At 36.2% G+C, this 15,257-nt stretch overlaps 1 protein-coding gene across 19 annotated transcripts in view; it reads left to right on the top strand.

The window, feature by feature from the left end:
• Positions 1–15,257, top strand: part of HIPK3 (homeodomain interacting protein kinase 3) — a 147,900-nt gene that overhangs the window by 121,398 nt on the left and 11,245 nt on the right. For 6 of the 19 annotated variants that reach the window (XM_058305592.2, XM_071218117.1, XM_023586567.3 and 3 more), the window contains exons 6-13: positions 459–643; positions 2,206–2,365; positions 2,802–2,925; positions 8,831–8,952; positions 9,173–9,297; positions 9,391–9,552; positions 10,091–10,387; positions 10,752–10,892. In XM_058305592.2, the coding sequence (XP_058161575.1) occupies positions 459–643; positions 2,206–2,365; positions 2,802–2,925; positions 8,831–8,952; positions 9,173–9,297; positions 9,391–9,552; positions 10,091–10,387; positions 10,752–10,892 (1,316 nt within the window). Of the gene's footprint in view, positions 1–458; positions 644–2,205; positions 2,366–2,801; positions 2,926–8,830; positions 8,953–9,169; positions 9,298–9,390; positions 9,553–9,708; positions 9,772–10,090; positions 10,388–10,751; positions 10,893–15,257 lie in introns of all 19 variants that reach the window. The other 13 variants (XM_023586563.3, XM_071218113.1, XM_071218114.1 and 10 more) reach the window with 3 other exon arrangements.

Raw genomic sequence — 15,257 nt, 5'->3', positions numbered from 1 at the left:
GATTGTAAGATGGTAGACTTGAATGTCAGGGATTCCAAAACATGTTAATCATTTTCTAAGTGATTCTAGAGTACTTGCTGTTTTTAAGCTTTTCAAACCAAATTGATTCCAAGGTTTCATCCTTCAGCAACTAAATTAAATTTGTCTTAAAAAAATTTTAATTTACATTCTCTTCTTCTTTAGTAAAAAGTACTTTATATTTAACAGGAAAAATCTAAGCAAACATTTTTTCCTATATCATTAGAATAGAAATTTATTAAAATTTTTTTTTTCCTGTTTCAAATCTCGTGTAATATACCTTAAAACACTTTGAGGATTTATTAAATTGTTGTTCTTATTTTAAAATAGTTGAACTCTTCTTCCCTGTGTTGTGATAATATTTTAAACTGTGTAACTTTAACTTATACTACCTCGCAAGGTTCATTTTTTATTTGATGGCTTGAATTTTTATTCCTTAGGTGAACACGGTGATGGATTTGGAAGGAAGTGATCTTTTGGCTGAGAAAGCTGATAGAAGAGAATTTGTTAGTTTGTTGAAGAAAATGTTGCTCATTGATGCAGATTTAAGAATTACTCCAGCTGAGACTCTGAACCATCCTTTTGTTAATATGAAACATCTTCTAGATTTCCCTCATAGCAGCCAGTATGTTACTTTAAAATTCTTTCAGTGATTCTGGAAAAATAATAATAGACCTATAAAAAATCAGTGTGTTAGAAAAATGATTTAATTTCCTCATTAAATATAATAAGTAACTGGAGTTAAAAGAGATTAAGCTACTTTGGCCAAGGACACATAGACCAGTAAGTGGCAGAGTAGAACCAGAACACAAATCTGCTTTCAAGTCTAGTGTTCTTTCTCCAAAATACCATACTGAAAATAAGACTGAGTGATTTTGAGGGTTTTTTTTCAACGTGACATTCTTACCTTAATAGGCATACCTATAAAAAAGGGAATAACTGTTTTCTCTCTCGAGATATATTTTAGTTTTCATAGAGCTTAGATTCTGTTCTCTCTTGAGTCCTGCAAATTCTGTTTTCTGTTACCCTTCACATCATTTGCTTTTCTTTTTCCTTTGTCATCTTCAGTGAGGAAGGGAAGGAGGTTTTTTATAGGTTAGTAGAGAAGAATATCTGCTCAAATGCAGAAAGTCTTATCAGTGTTACTTAGGCAAATCTTATGAATTTCTTGATTCCCAGATCTTTTGTTTATGGGATGAAGGGAGTAAAAACAAGTGACTAAAATTCTAATATTGTAAAATGCTTTAAAAAAAACAATGAAGAAGACTGTTTTAGTTTCCTAGGCTGCTTAAAGCAGAAATGCATTTAACTACATTGGCTTAAACAATGGGAATTTATTAGCTTAGTTTGAGGCAGAGCAAATGTCCAAATCAAGGCAACATTCAGGCAATGCTTTCTTCCTGAAGACTGGTTGCCAGTGATCCTTGGCTCCTCTGACACATGGCAAGGCATATGGCAGTGTCTACTGGTCTGTTCCTTTTTTTTTTGGGTTTTGTTGATTTCCTCCTTCTTGCTTGGCTTCTCTCTCTATATATATATATTCATCCTGTTTATAAAGTACTCCCTTAATTGGATTAGGACCCACCCTAGGCCATACCTTAACTGAAGTAACCTCTTCAAAAGGTCTTACTTATAATAGGTTTGCACCCACAGTTATGAATTAGCTTTAAAAACATGATTTTCACAAAGACATAGGGATGAAAAGATAGCCATTATTTTGAATTGTCCTTAAAATTAATATTTGTATATTTAAATCCAATTTCATTTTTTTTCCAAAACATTAAAAATGTCCTTATGGTTTTCACATTCATGGGCTTTGAAAATAACATATCACCACATACCTGATACCATTAATTTAGGGGTGTGGATTTCTAGAAATAATAGGAAAAATTATTTAGATTAGGAGTCATAAAATTATTGTTTGCTAACTAAAAAGTGCTTACTATTGTTTTTCTTTCCTCAAAAAAGACATATTTCAGATATAAGATGTAGTTTTACTTGCCTTGAAATTAGATCTTTTCTTATAAAATTTCCTGGTGGAAATAGCATTGGAAATATAAGCAGATTAAGTATAAATCAGAAGTTTTTTTTAAAATAATTTTTAAAATTTGGTAGTGTAAATTAATTTTAAATTACTCCCACCATTTAAAATAATATTTTAATTACCTTTCACTCTTTTCCTGGCAGTGTAAAATCCTGTTTTCATATTATGGATATTTGTAAGTCCCAGCCAAATTCTTGTGACACAAATAATCACAATAAAACTTCGCTTTTAAGACAAGTTGCTTCAGGTAGTGCTGCTAATCTAACGGCAAATTTCACTAAAATTGGCACATTGAGAAGTCAGGTAAGAATGTGTAATATTTAACAATTGTACTCCTTTTGATAATGATACTTTTGAAGTATACAGAAATTTCATTTGGTAGTTAGAAGTTATAATGTGGGGGAGGTCTTATTATGACTATTAAATCTCTAATAATTCAGGGTAAGAGTTGGAACATACCTACTAGAATTCATCTTTTTCTTTTCCTCTTTCATTCTCTTTAGTATCTTTCACCTCTTCTTTTATGTCACAATTCTACCAAAAAATAAAATAATTTTTCTATGTAGTAGAATCAGTTTTTAAATTTTACTTTGGTTGACTTGTTTTTGTGCTAATTTCTGGGCCCATTTTTATCATAGAATTATAATCTTAAGAAATATGTTTGAATTCTATTTATAATGCATGTGTGTAGCAATTAGAAGACTATTCTGTATAATGTGCTATACATTGACCATTTCAGGCATTGACCACATCTGCTCATTCAGTTGTGCACCATGGAATACCTCTGCAGGCAGGAACTGCTCAATTTGGTTGTGGTGATGCTTTTCAGCAGACACTGATTATCTGTCCCCCAACTATTCAAGGTATTCTTTCATTTCAATTATTTTTTATTTAGGCATGTATAATTTTAAAACAAATTTGGGTACCTATTTGTTAAATATACTTCATACTTTTTGCTGTATATCATGCTATATTTTATTTTAATTTAAGCTGTTCTATAGCCTCTAGACCAGTAACACTAATTTCTTGACTGGAACTCCATTGTAATCTTTATTAACAAAATGGGTCATATGACAATTATATACTCTGTAGAGTCCTAACATGATACTAAGACTATAATATCTTAATATAAATTAGTGAGTTTAGAAAGTCATGAGTTGCCCTATACTGGATATTACTGCTGTAGATGTTCAGTATACACATATATGTTATAGTCTTTTTTTTTTAACCCATAGCTTAGGTAAAATATTAAGAGTAGGTTTTGATTAAATTCATTTGTGCCCCCTGGTTAAAAAAAAATAGCAAATATAATTGTCTATTGGGTAGGTAGCAGAATACCTTTGAAGAGGCCATGAAATAACAGCACACCTTGCAACTGGAATAACTAGAACAAAATCCTACTTCTTAGGTCCCTTCCCAGGATTTTCTCCTTGTTAGTCTTTGACATGTGCTTAAACATGCAAGAAGTAGATTACAAAAAGAATCCTAAATGACTGTTTTAAACTTGGTGGTAATACTGTGTAGTGTAAGTGAAATAAGCTGGTGCTAAGTGAGAATACCTGGAATCTAGTTCTGTCTGTCATTGTAGAATTAGCTGTGTTGTCATGGACAAATCTCTTAAGCTGTTTCAGCCTTAGTAAAATGAAGCAAACTGAATAGATAATATCTTGGTCCTTTCTAGCTGTATTTCTAGGTTCTAATTATTATTTGGATTTTTTATTTTATTTAAAATTGCAACAGCCTTAAATAATTTTTGTTTCAATACCTCCCACAATGCCTAACAAAGCACCAAGAACATGCTTGTTCACTTGATTGGTAATAAGAGATGTGAAAAACAAAAAAAATCTTTAGCCACTGTTTTACCAGGATAGATTTACTTTCATTAAAAATACATATATATATATGGTTTTCATAGAAAGTTTCATTGGGAGAGAGCATTGTATTGTTAAAAGTGTAAAAAAACAGCAACTTAGATCAGTAACAGAGAGAGATATGGGAAATTCAAGAATATGTGGAAATTAAACAACATAACTCTTAAACAGCTATTAGCAGTTTGGTATTGTTTATGAGTTCCAAAAATAGATATTGGATTATGTTTATAAACTGGTCTGTTCCTCTGAGCATATTAGATTGTATTGGATTCAGAGGTTTCACTTTTACTTTAGTAAATCAAAATTACTTTTATTTGGCCATGCCAGTAAGACATTGAGTCCTGCCCCCTTGGGTGGGTGGGGACTCAAAGAGAAAATGTGATGGCAGAGGAGAGTTGAGTTTTGAGGCTAGAGCCCTGGGAATTTAACACGCAGGTGAAGAACACAGAAGAATAGAGACTGCTCCATACACACAGCAGAGGCCCTGGGAAGAGAATGAGCCTGATAGTCTATGCTGACCTTGTGGAGAGAGCAGAGCAGCTGAACCCGGAAAGAAACGAGCCCCAGGGAGAGAGGCAACCCTTATGCTAACCTATAGCTGAGAGAGGAAGAAGCTGGGACCACAGGGCCTTAGGAGGAAGAGGAAAGCTGAACTCTTGCAAAGACTGGCAGCCAGCTTGCTCTAATACATGGCAACAAACTTTGGTGAGGCAAGTAACTTAATGCTTTATGGCCTTGTGACTATAAGCTTCTACCCTTACAAATAAATACACTTTATAAAAGCCAACAGATTTCTGGTACTTTGTATAAGCACCCCTTTGGCTGACTAATACAATAACCAATAGGTTAAAAGAGGAAATCATAAGCAAAATTAGGAAATATTTTGAGATGAATGAAAATGGTAATCCAGCACACCAATGTGTGAAGGCAAAGCTAAGAGGGACTTTTATAGTTCTAAATGCTTACATTAAAAAATAAGAAAGACATCAAATCAGAGACCTAACCTCAAAATTGGAGAACTAGAAAAAGGAGAGCAAACTAAATCCAAAGTGAGTAGAAGTAAGGAAACAACAAAGATTAGAGCAGAGATAAATGAAATGTTCAATAACAACAACAAAAAATAGAATCAACAAAACCAAAAATTGGTTCTTTGTAAAGATCATTAAAATTGACAGACCTTTCGCTAGACTGACAAAGAAAAAAAGGGAATATAAACAGTGAAAATCAGAAATGAAAAAGGGGACAACACTACCAACCATGCTGAAATAAAAAGGACCAACTATAAGTGGATACTGTGAAAAACTGTGCACCAATAAATTAGATAGCCTTGATGAAATGGACAAATTCTTAGAAACACCCAAATTACCTACATTGACTCAAGAAGAAAAGGAAGATCTCAAAAAACCAGTTACTAGTAAAGACATTGAACCAGTAATCAAAAACATGCCAACACAGAAAAACCCAGGATCAGATGGCATCACAGGGAAATTCTACCAAACATTGCAAGAAAACTTAACTCCAATTCTGCTCAAACTCACAAAATTGAAGAGGATGAAACACTCTCTAATTCATTCCCCTAATTCATTTTATGAGGGCAACATCACACTCATATCAAAGCCAGATAAATGTACCACAAGAAAAGAAAATGACAGACCAATATCTCTTATGAATATAGATGCAAAAATCCTCAACAAAATGCTAGCAAACCAAATCCAAGAGCATATTAAAATAATTTTACACCATGATAAAGTGGGACTTATACCTGCTTGCACGTTTGGGTCAACTTAAGAAAATCAATTAATATATTACACCATATTAACACAATGAAGGGGGAAAAAACCAATCATCTCAATTGATGCAGAAAAAGCCTTTGAGAAAATCCAGTACCTTTCTTCATAAAAACACTTACAATATTAATAATAGAAGGAGACTTCCTCAACAGGATAAAGAGCATATATGAAAAGTCCACAACTGACGTTCTACTTAATGGCAAGAGACTGAAAGCTTTCCCCCTAAAATCAGGAACAAGTCAAGGATGCTGCCTGTCAACACTGTTATTCAGCATTTTACTGGAAGTTTTTGCCAGAGCAGTTAGGCAAGAAAAAGATATAAAAGGCATCCAGATTGGAAAGGAAGAAGTAAAACTTTCCTTATGCAGATGACATGTGACAGTTTAAGGCTTTTAGTCAATTCCAGAAAAGATCTTGATCTTATAATTAATCTATTTCTGTGGGTGTGATCTCTGATTGGATTGAATTCAGTTGGAGACCTTTGGACTATTTCAATGAGGCATGACTGAGGTGGGTCTCAACCCTCTTGCTAAAATCCTGTGTGAATGGGAGAAACATGCAGACACACTCAAACAACGAGAGCTACTATTTTACTATGTCATGGGAGAGAGGACTCCAGGATCTCCTGCAGCTACGGAAATAAGAAACCCTGAGAGGTTGAAAGAGAGGACTGGGAGGCTGAAACTAGTGGAGCAGCTAAAGCTGAAGCAACGAGGAGAGGGGAAGAGATGAGCCATATGCCTGATCGCCCACAGCTTAGCTGGGAGAGAATGTGAGCCTGGAGGGGAAGACAAAGACCTCAGCAGATACCAACTGCCATTGTTCCTTGCCACATGACATGAGTCCAGGATCACTGGCAGATGAACTTTGGTGAAACGTAATCTCTGATGATGCCTTGATTTGGACATTTCCACAACCTCAGAACTGTTAGCTCTTACCCCAATAAATTCCCATTATAAAAACCAACCAATTTCTGGTATTTTGCATTGGCAGCCTTCAGCAAACTAAAACATGACATAATCTTATATTCAGAAAATCCTGAAAAATCCAGAACAGAACTCCTAGAACTAATAAATGAATCCAGCAAACCTAGAACTTGTAAGTGAATTCAGCAAGGTTTTGGGATACAAGATCAATACCCCAAAATCATTAGTGTTTATATATACAAGCAATGAACAATTAGAAGAAGAAATCAAGACAAGAATTCCATTTACAATAGAAACTAAAAGAATCAAATATGTAGGAATAAATATAACCAAGGTTGTAAAGGACTTAAACACAGAAAATTATAAAACATTGCTAAGAGAAATCCAAGAAGACCTCAGTAATCAAAGGGCATTCTGTTTTCATGGATTAGAAAACTAAATATCATTAAGATGTAATTTCAACCCAAAGCAGTTTATAGACTGAATGTAATTCCATTCAAAATTCCAACCATGTTCTTTGTAGAAATGGAAAAGTCAGTCTTCAAATTTATATGGAAAGGTAAGGGGCCCTGAATAGCTAAAGCCATTTTCAAGAAAAGGAATGAAGTTGGAGGACTCACATATCCCAATATTAAGACTTATATTTTTGCCAACTGACTTGACAGCTGGGCAAAGACCACTCAATTGGGGAAGAATAGTCTTGTCAACAAATGGTACTGGAAAAACTGGATTTCCATTTGCAAAACAAAGGAGGAGGACCTCTACTTCACAAATTATACAAAAATCAACTCAAAATGGACCAAAGGCCTTAATATAAAAGCCAGAAGTATTAAACTCATAGAAGATGAGGATCTTCAGATAATGGTTTCTTAGACTTGACATCCAAAGCAAAAGTAGCAAAAGAAAAAAGTAGATTAATGGAACCATATGAAAATTAAAACTTTTGCATTTCAAAGGATTTTATCAAGAAAGTAAAAAGAAACCTACACAGTGGGAGAAAATATTGGGAAGCCACACATCCAATAAAGGTTTAATACCAGAATATATAAAGAAATCCTTCAGCTTAATAAAAAAGACAAACAACCTGTGACAGTTTGAAGTTCTTTTATGAATTCCAAAAAGAGAAAGTTTGTTTTTGAACTAATCCATTCCTGTGGGTTTGAGACCCTTTTGATTGGACTAGGTCAGTGAAGTGTGACTCAGGGTTGTCTCTGTCCTCCTGCTGGTTCTAATAAAAATGGAGATGTAGAGAGAGCCACAGGAAAAGGGACCTCTGCTGTTTTTGACTCTGCTATGTGAGAAAAGACTCAAGGATCACAAGCAGCCAAAGTGTAAGCTTCGAGGCTTCATTAAGATTTGGAAGAGCAAGTTTTATTTCAGGGCCTATATTTTATATGTAGCAAAAAGTTATTAGACTTAGAAGACACATTTATAAACAAAATTGAGCATAATTCTTAAGACATGTCAATGAAGTTAGAGAAATCTTTTATCTTTTTATATGACAAATTGACAAAAGGTTGGTAGCTTTTCTGTATATAACAACTATATGAGTGGTTTGTAATAATAGTTGATTAAGCAACATTTGGTGAAACTTAGTTGTATCACCAAATTAGGTAGAATAGGTTATCTTTTGCTTTTCCTTTAGAGGTTGAAATGATTTTGTTATCCCTGAATTTTCTTCCATTACTTAAACCATCATACCATTGAAGTCTGGCATTGTGGTACACTTCTTTCACTCTTTAAGAAGAAAATACTAAGTGTAGCCAAAATTTTGTGTGAAAAGGTGAACCGTTACACTGCTAGGTTATCAGGATGTTGAGCCAGATTCATGTTTCCCTGTATTTTTTAAAAGTGGCAGAACTTTTAAAAAGGAAACTAAACTACAATAGCAAATTTCAAAAGGAAATGAAGTTTCAAGAAAAATAAATGATACAACTTTGTAGTGTTCATTTATAAAAATAGAAAGCAGTTTTATGACAGTATTTGGAAAGATGTGCCACAAGGTACATGGAAGTACCTTACAAAACATTGCTTTGTTAGTTTTATGAAATTTGTTTATAGAGAATGGCTTTATAATTTCAGTCAAAATGTTATCAATTCTTTAAGTTTAAAATACTTTATAAATTAAGTCAGAGGAAGACTGTCGCTCTTTTTTGAGAAATGATCTTTTCTATTTCATAGGTATTCCTGCAACACATGGTAAACCCGCTAGTTATTCAATAAGGGTAGATAATACAGTTCCACTTGTTACTCAGGCCCCTGCTGTACAGCCATTACAGATCCGACCAGGAGTTCTTTCTCAGGTTGGTAGTATTTCATTACTTTTACATATGTGCTGTCCTGCTTACACATAAATTGAAGGTACTGGTTCATTTGTGATATATCAGCCTATACTAAGGGAATAAATGAAACTGACTTGTAGGTTATTGACTATTTTTTATAATTGTTCTTGTTTCAATCTGTTTTGAGCTTTTTAAAGATGAATTACTTATTGCTTATTAGCTTTTTATTTTGATGCAGCAGACTTGGTCTGGTAGAACTCAGCAGATGCTGCTGCCTGCCTGGCAACAGGTAACACCCATGGCTCCTGCTACTACTACACTAACTTCTGAGGGTGTGGCTGGTTCACAAAGGCTTGGAGACTGGGGGTAAGTTTTAATAAAAAAGTATTTATTTGTGAATCATTTGTAAAATAAGTCTTTGTAAAGAAGGGATTCAGTTTTTCTAAACTTTCTTCCTAGGAAAATGATTTCACACAGCAATCATTATAACTCAGTGATGCCACAACCTCTTCTAACCAATCAGATAACTCTCTCAGCTCCTCAGCCAATTAGTGTGGGCATTGCACATGTTATCTGGCCTCAGCCTGTTACTACAAAGAAAAATAAACTGTGCCAGAACAGGTTGGTATTGGTACTTTAACATTCTTCTGCATTTTGAGAATTAATCATTAAAATAAATTTTGCATGTACACTAAAGGGTCACTCTGTTGTATTCAAAATGACCTCTTTGATAGCATTGTTACAAACACTAAGCCAGCTCCCTTCTCAATTTCTCAGAGGTATTTTGGTAAAACTAATGGAATGGGAGCCAGGAAGAGAGGAAATAAATACTTTCAGTTGGTAAGATTGTTTTTATTGCCCTTTTGATTCATTATCTTCCTATAATGTAGCAATTTTAGACATTCAGATACCACATTTACCAAAAAATGACATTTGAATTTATATAATACAGTCTACACTGATATTTCTAGGGATAATTTTTATTTCACACAAAAAAAATCATGATCTGTATGTTATTGTGATTTATGCATGATCTTGAACAAGTGAGGGTTTATGTTGTTCAGTTTAATAAGAAATCTTATGAAAATGAAATGTACAAAAAAGAATGTCATGTACACGTTTTGATTTTTTAAATTATATGTTATTCCTTTGGTTGCAGGGGCAGTTCGTTGCAGAATACCAATATCCCACATTCAGCATTTATTTCTCCAAAGATAGTTAATGGGAGAGATGTTGAGGAAGTAAGTTGTATCGAAACACAGGACAATCATAACTCAGAAGGAGAGGCAAGAAATTGTTGTGAGACATCTATCAGACAGGAGTCCAATTCATCGGTTTCAGATAAACAGAGGCAAACCATCATCATCGCTGATTCTCCAAGTCCTGCAGTTAGCGTGATCACTATTAGCAGTGACACTGATGAGGAAGATACATCACAGAGACATTCACTCAGAGAGTAAGTGTGCCAAATGCAGTTTCTTGTGTTTGTGCCCCTTGTGTTTGTGCTGCATCTTAAATAATAATGACGGTGACCTTTACTGTGATGGGAATAAATTTTCTGTGACTTACTCCTTGCTGTCAGTGTTCTTTGCAGCAAAACTTTCAAATTAGATAATCAGGCTCTAGACAAAGGGAACTTCCTAAATAGTATTTAGCATGACTGTTAGAGCAGTTTTCACGTACTTATAGGCTTTAAATTTTTGCCCATGGTAAGATATTCTTAACTGTTTCATATCCATAATTGAATAATGTAAATTTTAGCTACTTGGGCAGTGTCTTCTCATTTTTGACCCATGTTTTTCTCTCCCTTCTTCTATTAGATGTAAAGGTAGTCTAGATTGTGAAGCTTGCCAGAGCACTTTGAATATTGATCGGATGTGTTCATTAAGTAGTCCTGATAGTACTCTGAGCACCAGCTCCTCAGGACAGTCCAGCCCATCCCCTTGCAAGAGGCCAAACAGGTAAAGAAATTTCAATAGTAGTATATAATAAATATAAATTCTACTAAAAAGCTTATGATTTCTTTTGTTGTTGTTTAATATAATAATTACCTGCCAATTTACCACTGTGGTTTCTCTCTTGAACATAAATTTTGAACTAGGCCACTTTTTTAATAAATTTAGGAATTAAGTAGTATATATATTAAGTAGTAATATAGTCATTTTCTATATTGTTTTAGAATAACTATGATAAATTGAGGTTCTAATACAGATTTTAAAAAATGATTTTGATTTTGAAAGGGTAACAAAAACCACATTATCAACTTCAGCTCCATAGACTACTTTTGTAACTTAAATTTGGCATAAAAATATACTTTAACAAAATTAATAAAAGAGGGAAACGGACTTGGCCCAGTGGTTAGGGCGTCCATCTACCACATGGGAGGTCCGCAGTTCAAACCCCGGGCCTCCTTGACCCGTGTGGAACTGGCCCATGTGCAGTGCTGATGCGCGCAAGGAGTGCCGCGCCACGCAGGAGTGTCACCCCCGCGTAGGGGAGCCCCATGCGCAAGGAGTGCACCCGTAAGGAGAGCCGCCCAGTGCAAAAGAAAGTGCAGGCTGCCCAGGAATGGCGCCGCCCACACTTCCTGTGCCGCTGATGACAACAGAAGTGGACAAAGAAAAAGACGCAGCAAATAGACACACAGAACAGACGGGGGGGAATTAAATAAATAAATAAATCTTTAAAAAAAATTTGATAAAAGAATGTTTTGCATACTGATATACAGACTTTGTCCAGTCAGTGGAGAATCCACTAAGATTTTTTTCTCCCATTGGGGATTGATTTGCATTGTTTCTTCCATATTTCCTTGCCTCACCATCCTTCTGGCTAGGCTATGCACTGCACTATAATAGCCTCTCCTAACTAACATGATGGACTAGTAGAGAGAGCAGAGATAAAATACAAAAAATATCAGTGAAATACATTTGACTTTAGCTTGGCATTCTTTTCTTTAGTGGCAACAAAATTTAAAATTCTTGTCTTTTTTTATATATTAGGCTTCTCTTGCTTCTTAGTCAGGAAGAAATGATGTTAAATACTTTTTTTTCTTTATTTTTTAATGTTACATTAAAAAATATGAGGGCCCCATATACCACCCCCCACCCCCCTCACCCCACTCCTCCCACAACAACAACCTCCTCCAACATCATGGGACACTCACTGCACTTGGCGAACACATCTCTGAGCACTGCTGCACCACATGGTCAATGGTCCACATTTAAGTTTACACACCAGTCCACCCAGTGGGCCATGGGAGGACACACAATGTTCAGTAATTGTCCTCGCGGTACCACCCAGGACAACTCCAAGTCCTGAAAATGCCCCCACATCACATCTCTTCTTCCCATTCCCCACCCCCAGCAGCCATCATGGCCACTTTCTCCACCTCAACACCACATTTACTTTCATCACTAATCACAACAATTCCAGAATAGAGCATCAGCAAGTCCACTCCAATCCATACTCCACTCCTCCATTCTGTGGACCCTGGGATGGCTATGTCCACTCCACCTCTGTATCAAAAGGGTGCTTAGATTCAACTTGGATAATGGATGCAGTTCTCCTGTTTGCAGTTGTAGGCACTCTTGGCTCCCTGGTGTGGTGGTTGACCTTCTTCACTTCCCTGTTAGCTGGCTGGGGTAAGTCCAATAAACCAGAGGGTAGGAGTTGCAAGTCTGTTGAGGCTCAGGGCCTGGCTATCACATGGACAGTCCAGAGATTCAGGTCCCCTGAGGATACACTAAACCCAGGCGCCAACCACAGGTCCGGTAAAAGTGACCAGACAGGCTTGTGAACAAAGATCACATCTTAGTCCAACTCCGTCACACTCAGGAAAACAAACTCCAAAGTAGGGCCAACTGACATGGCACTGAACTCCATCTGCCATGACCATAAAACCTGTGGGTCTCTGTAGCCCTCAGAAGAACCAATACTTGGGTTATATCTACTTTAGCTGTCTCCGAGACTCTGCTGAGGTGTGTGTAAGGGCGACCCCTCTGATGACCTCCTGGCTCTTTTTTGGAGACTCATAGCCATATAAACTCATTTGTCCTTTCCATGTCCTCCTTTTATTCACGGTCAAAAAGCATTTTTAATTCCTGATATTACATGTAGACTGAGATATTCTGCTGGTCTGAGTTGACCGTTTTATTCAAGGTCATTCTCCAGCCACATCATCAGCTGGTACTTGGTAGTAATCCCTCAGTGCCAGGGAGGCTCATCCCCAGGAGTCATGTCCCACACTGGGGGGAAGGCAACGTATTTACATTCGGAGTTTGGCTTCGAGACTGGCCACATTTGAACAACATGGACACTCCTAGGAGGTAACTCTTAGGCACCTTGCAGCTCTAGGCCTAGTTCTTATTTTAAGCACACTGGCTCACAAGCATAGTCATTATCATCAAGGGCTCATTGTTGGATCATCCTTCCTTATTGGTCTTAGCCATTGCACTTGGGGAATTGTTGCTGTTCCATTAGGGAATGCGACAGAGCTCCCCTGGCCAGGAACTCAGCACTCCCCCAGGCGTCGTTCCCAACTGTCACCACTATGAAACTATCCAAACATTTTTATGCACCCCGCATATATGCCCTGGAGAACTCCCTCCCAACCATGCGCCCCCTGCCAATAACCCCCCACACCAGTATTCCTCCCCCGCCACCATCGAACCCCTCTGTGTCCCAAAACCTCCCTGAAAATGAAGCCCAGTATATTGCCAGGTTCCATTAATAGTAAAATGGAATATAGTAATGGGTTTAAAGGTTAGATATAGAATACATACTAATTTAGAAAAATTAAAGTAAAAATAAATTGGGGTATCAAAAATTAAAGAATGAAAAAGCTTTGTTTTTGATGTTTTGCCTTCCATCACTGCAATAAGTGTTGCCCTGTATGCATACTGGCAAGGCAACTTCTTCCATCCTTCCTCAGTGTCTACGTCCTTTCTTTTTGTTTTTTTTTTTCCAATTATTAAGCTTGTCTTCACAAAAGTTTTAGACCACAGTAATTCATATATACAGTATACAGTACTCCCACATATTCAATATCAGACACTGTGTCCCTTCCCCAGCAATAATCTTTTTACATGTTCGTACTATATTTACTGCAACTGATGTGCAGATATTGAGACAATAGCTTTCGAACAAGGTTACACTTGGGTTTACATTATGGTTTATATTTTAGATTATACAGTTTTCTAAATTTTTAGTTATCTTATGTTTTACATTATGATTTACATTTTAGCCTATAAGCCCCTATACATTTTTGTTGTAATTTAACATGTCCTATATACATCCTTGCATAATCTTGTGGAACACTTCCATTGCCCACAGTTACACTGATTCCACCTATTCAATACCTCTTTCCCCCCTCCCCTCAGGGCCCAAAGTGACAATCACTCTTCATTGCTTGAAGGGCCAAGTTCAGAGATACTTGCAAGAATGTTGAGGGCTTGATGTGCTCGACTGCCCTAACACATTGGGAGCCACCATTTCTCTCAAGAGATACAATTCCCTCTATTTGAGAACATCAGTCCTCCCCAGGATGTGGGTATACCTTCACTCTCATTGTATGGGTCTCCATCCAATGATAAAACCCACTATGACAAAATGATCACTCACATACTCCCTAGAAGCCTGTCCTGTGTCAGATTCTCCGTTTTAAGCATCTTAAACAGGTAGCCTTCCTTATCACATTTTTGAAAAAGTTTTCTCAGCATTATACTCTCAACCAAAACTCTGTGGAAGATACAAAGAAGTTTCCTACAACTTGCTTTATAGGTAGTTTGGAAGTTGGTATGTATATGTAAAAAAAGAGATTACCTGCTTTAAATTGTTAAGTATGAGATGAGAGAGAGATTGTCTGACCCTGAGAGGGTGAGGAAGAGAAGAGTGATATGGGACCTGGACTAGTGTTGAGAAGGGGAAGACCTTTCAGATAAGTGGTTAGTTTTTAAGGGGTCCAACTTACCAAAAAGGCACTTATCCTAACTTTATGATTTAAGCTATCCAAATCACATATGTTCATACATTTCATTTAATTTATTCAGAATTGTGCTTCCGAATTAGCATATTGATGAAATTGTATGGATTTGTAAAGGGGACTTTTATGAATTGCTTGTAATGATCAAGAGAAGGGAAAGGAGAGAAAATTAAGAGCCAAAGGATATTCCTGAACATGACAGATTTAATACCCACACCAGTGTTCCTCCCCTGCCATAGCTGAACCTCTCTGTGGTCCAAAACTTCTTCAAAAGTGAAGCCTAATATATTGCCAAATTCAGTTAATAGGAAAATGAAATATATGATGGGTTTAAAGATTAGAAATA

Source organism: Dasypus novemcinctus, chromosome 10 (assembly GCF_030445035.2).
Source record: "Dasypus novemcinctus isolate mDasNov1 chromosome 10, mDasNov1.1.hap2, whole genome shotgun sequence".
NCBI lineage: Eukaryota > Metazoa > Chordata > Mammalia > Cingulata > Dasypodidae > Dasypus > Dasypus novemcinctus.
The sequence above is the reverse complement of the archived record's forward strand: the minus strand, read 5'-3'. Positions and strand labels throughout refer to the sequence as shown.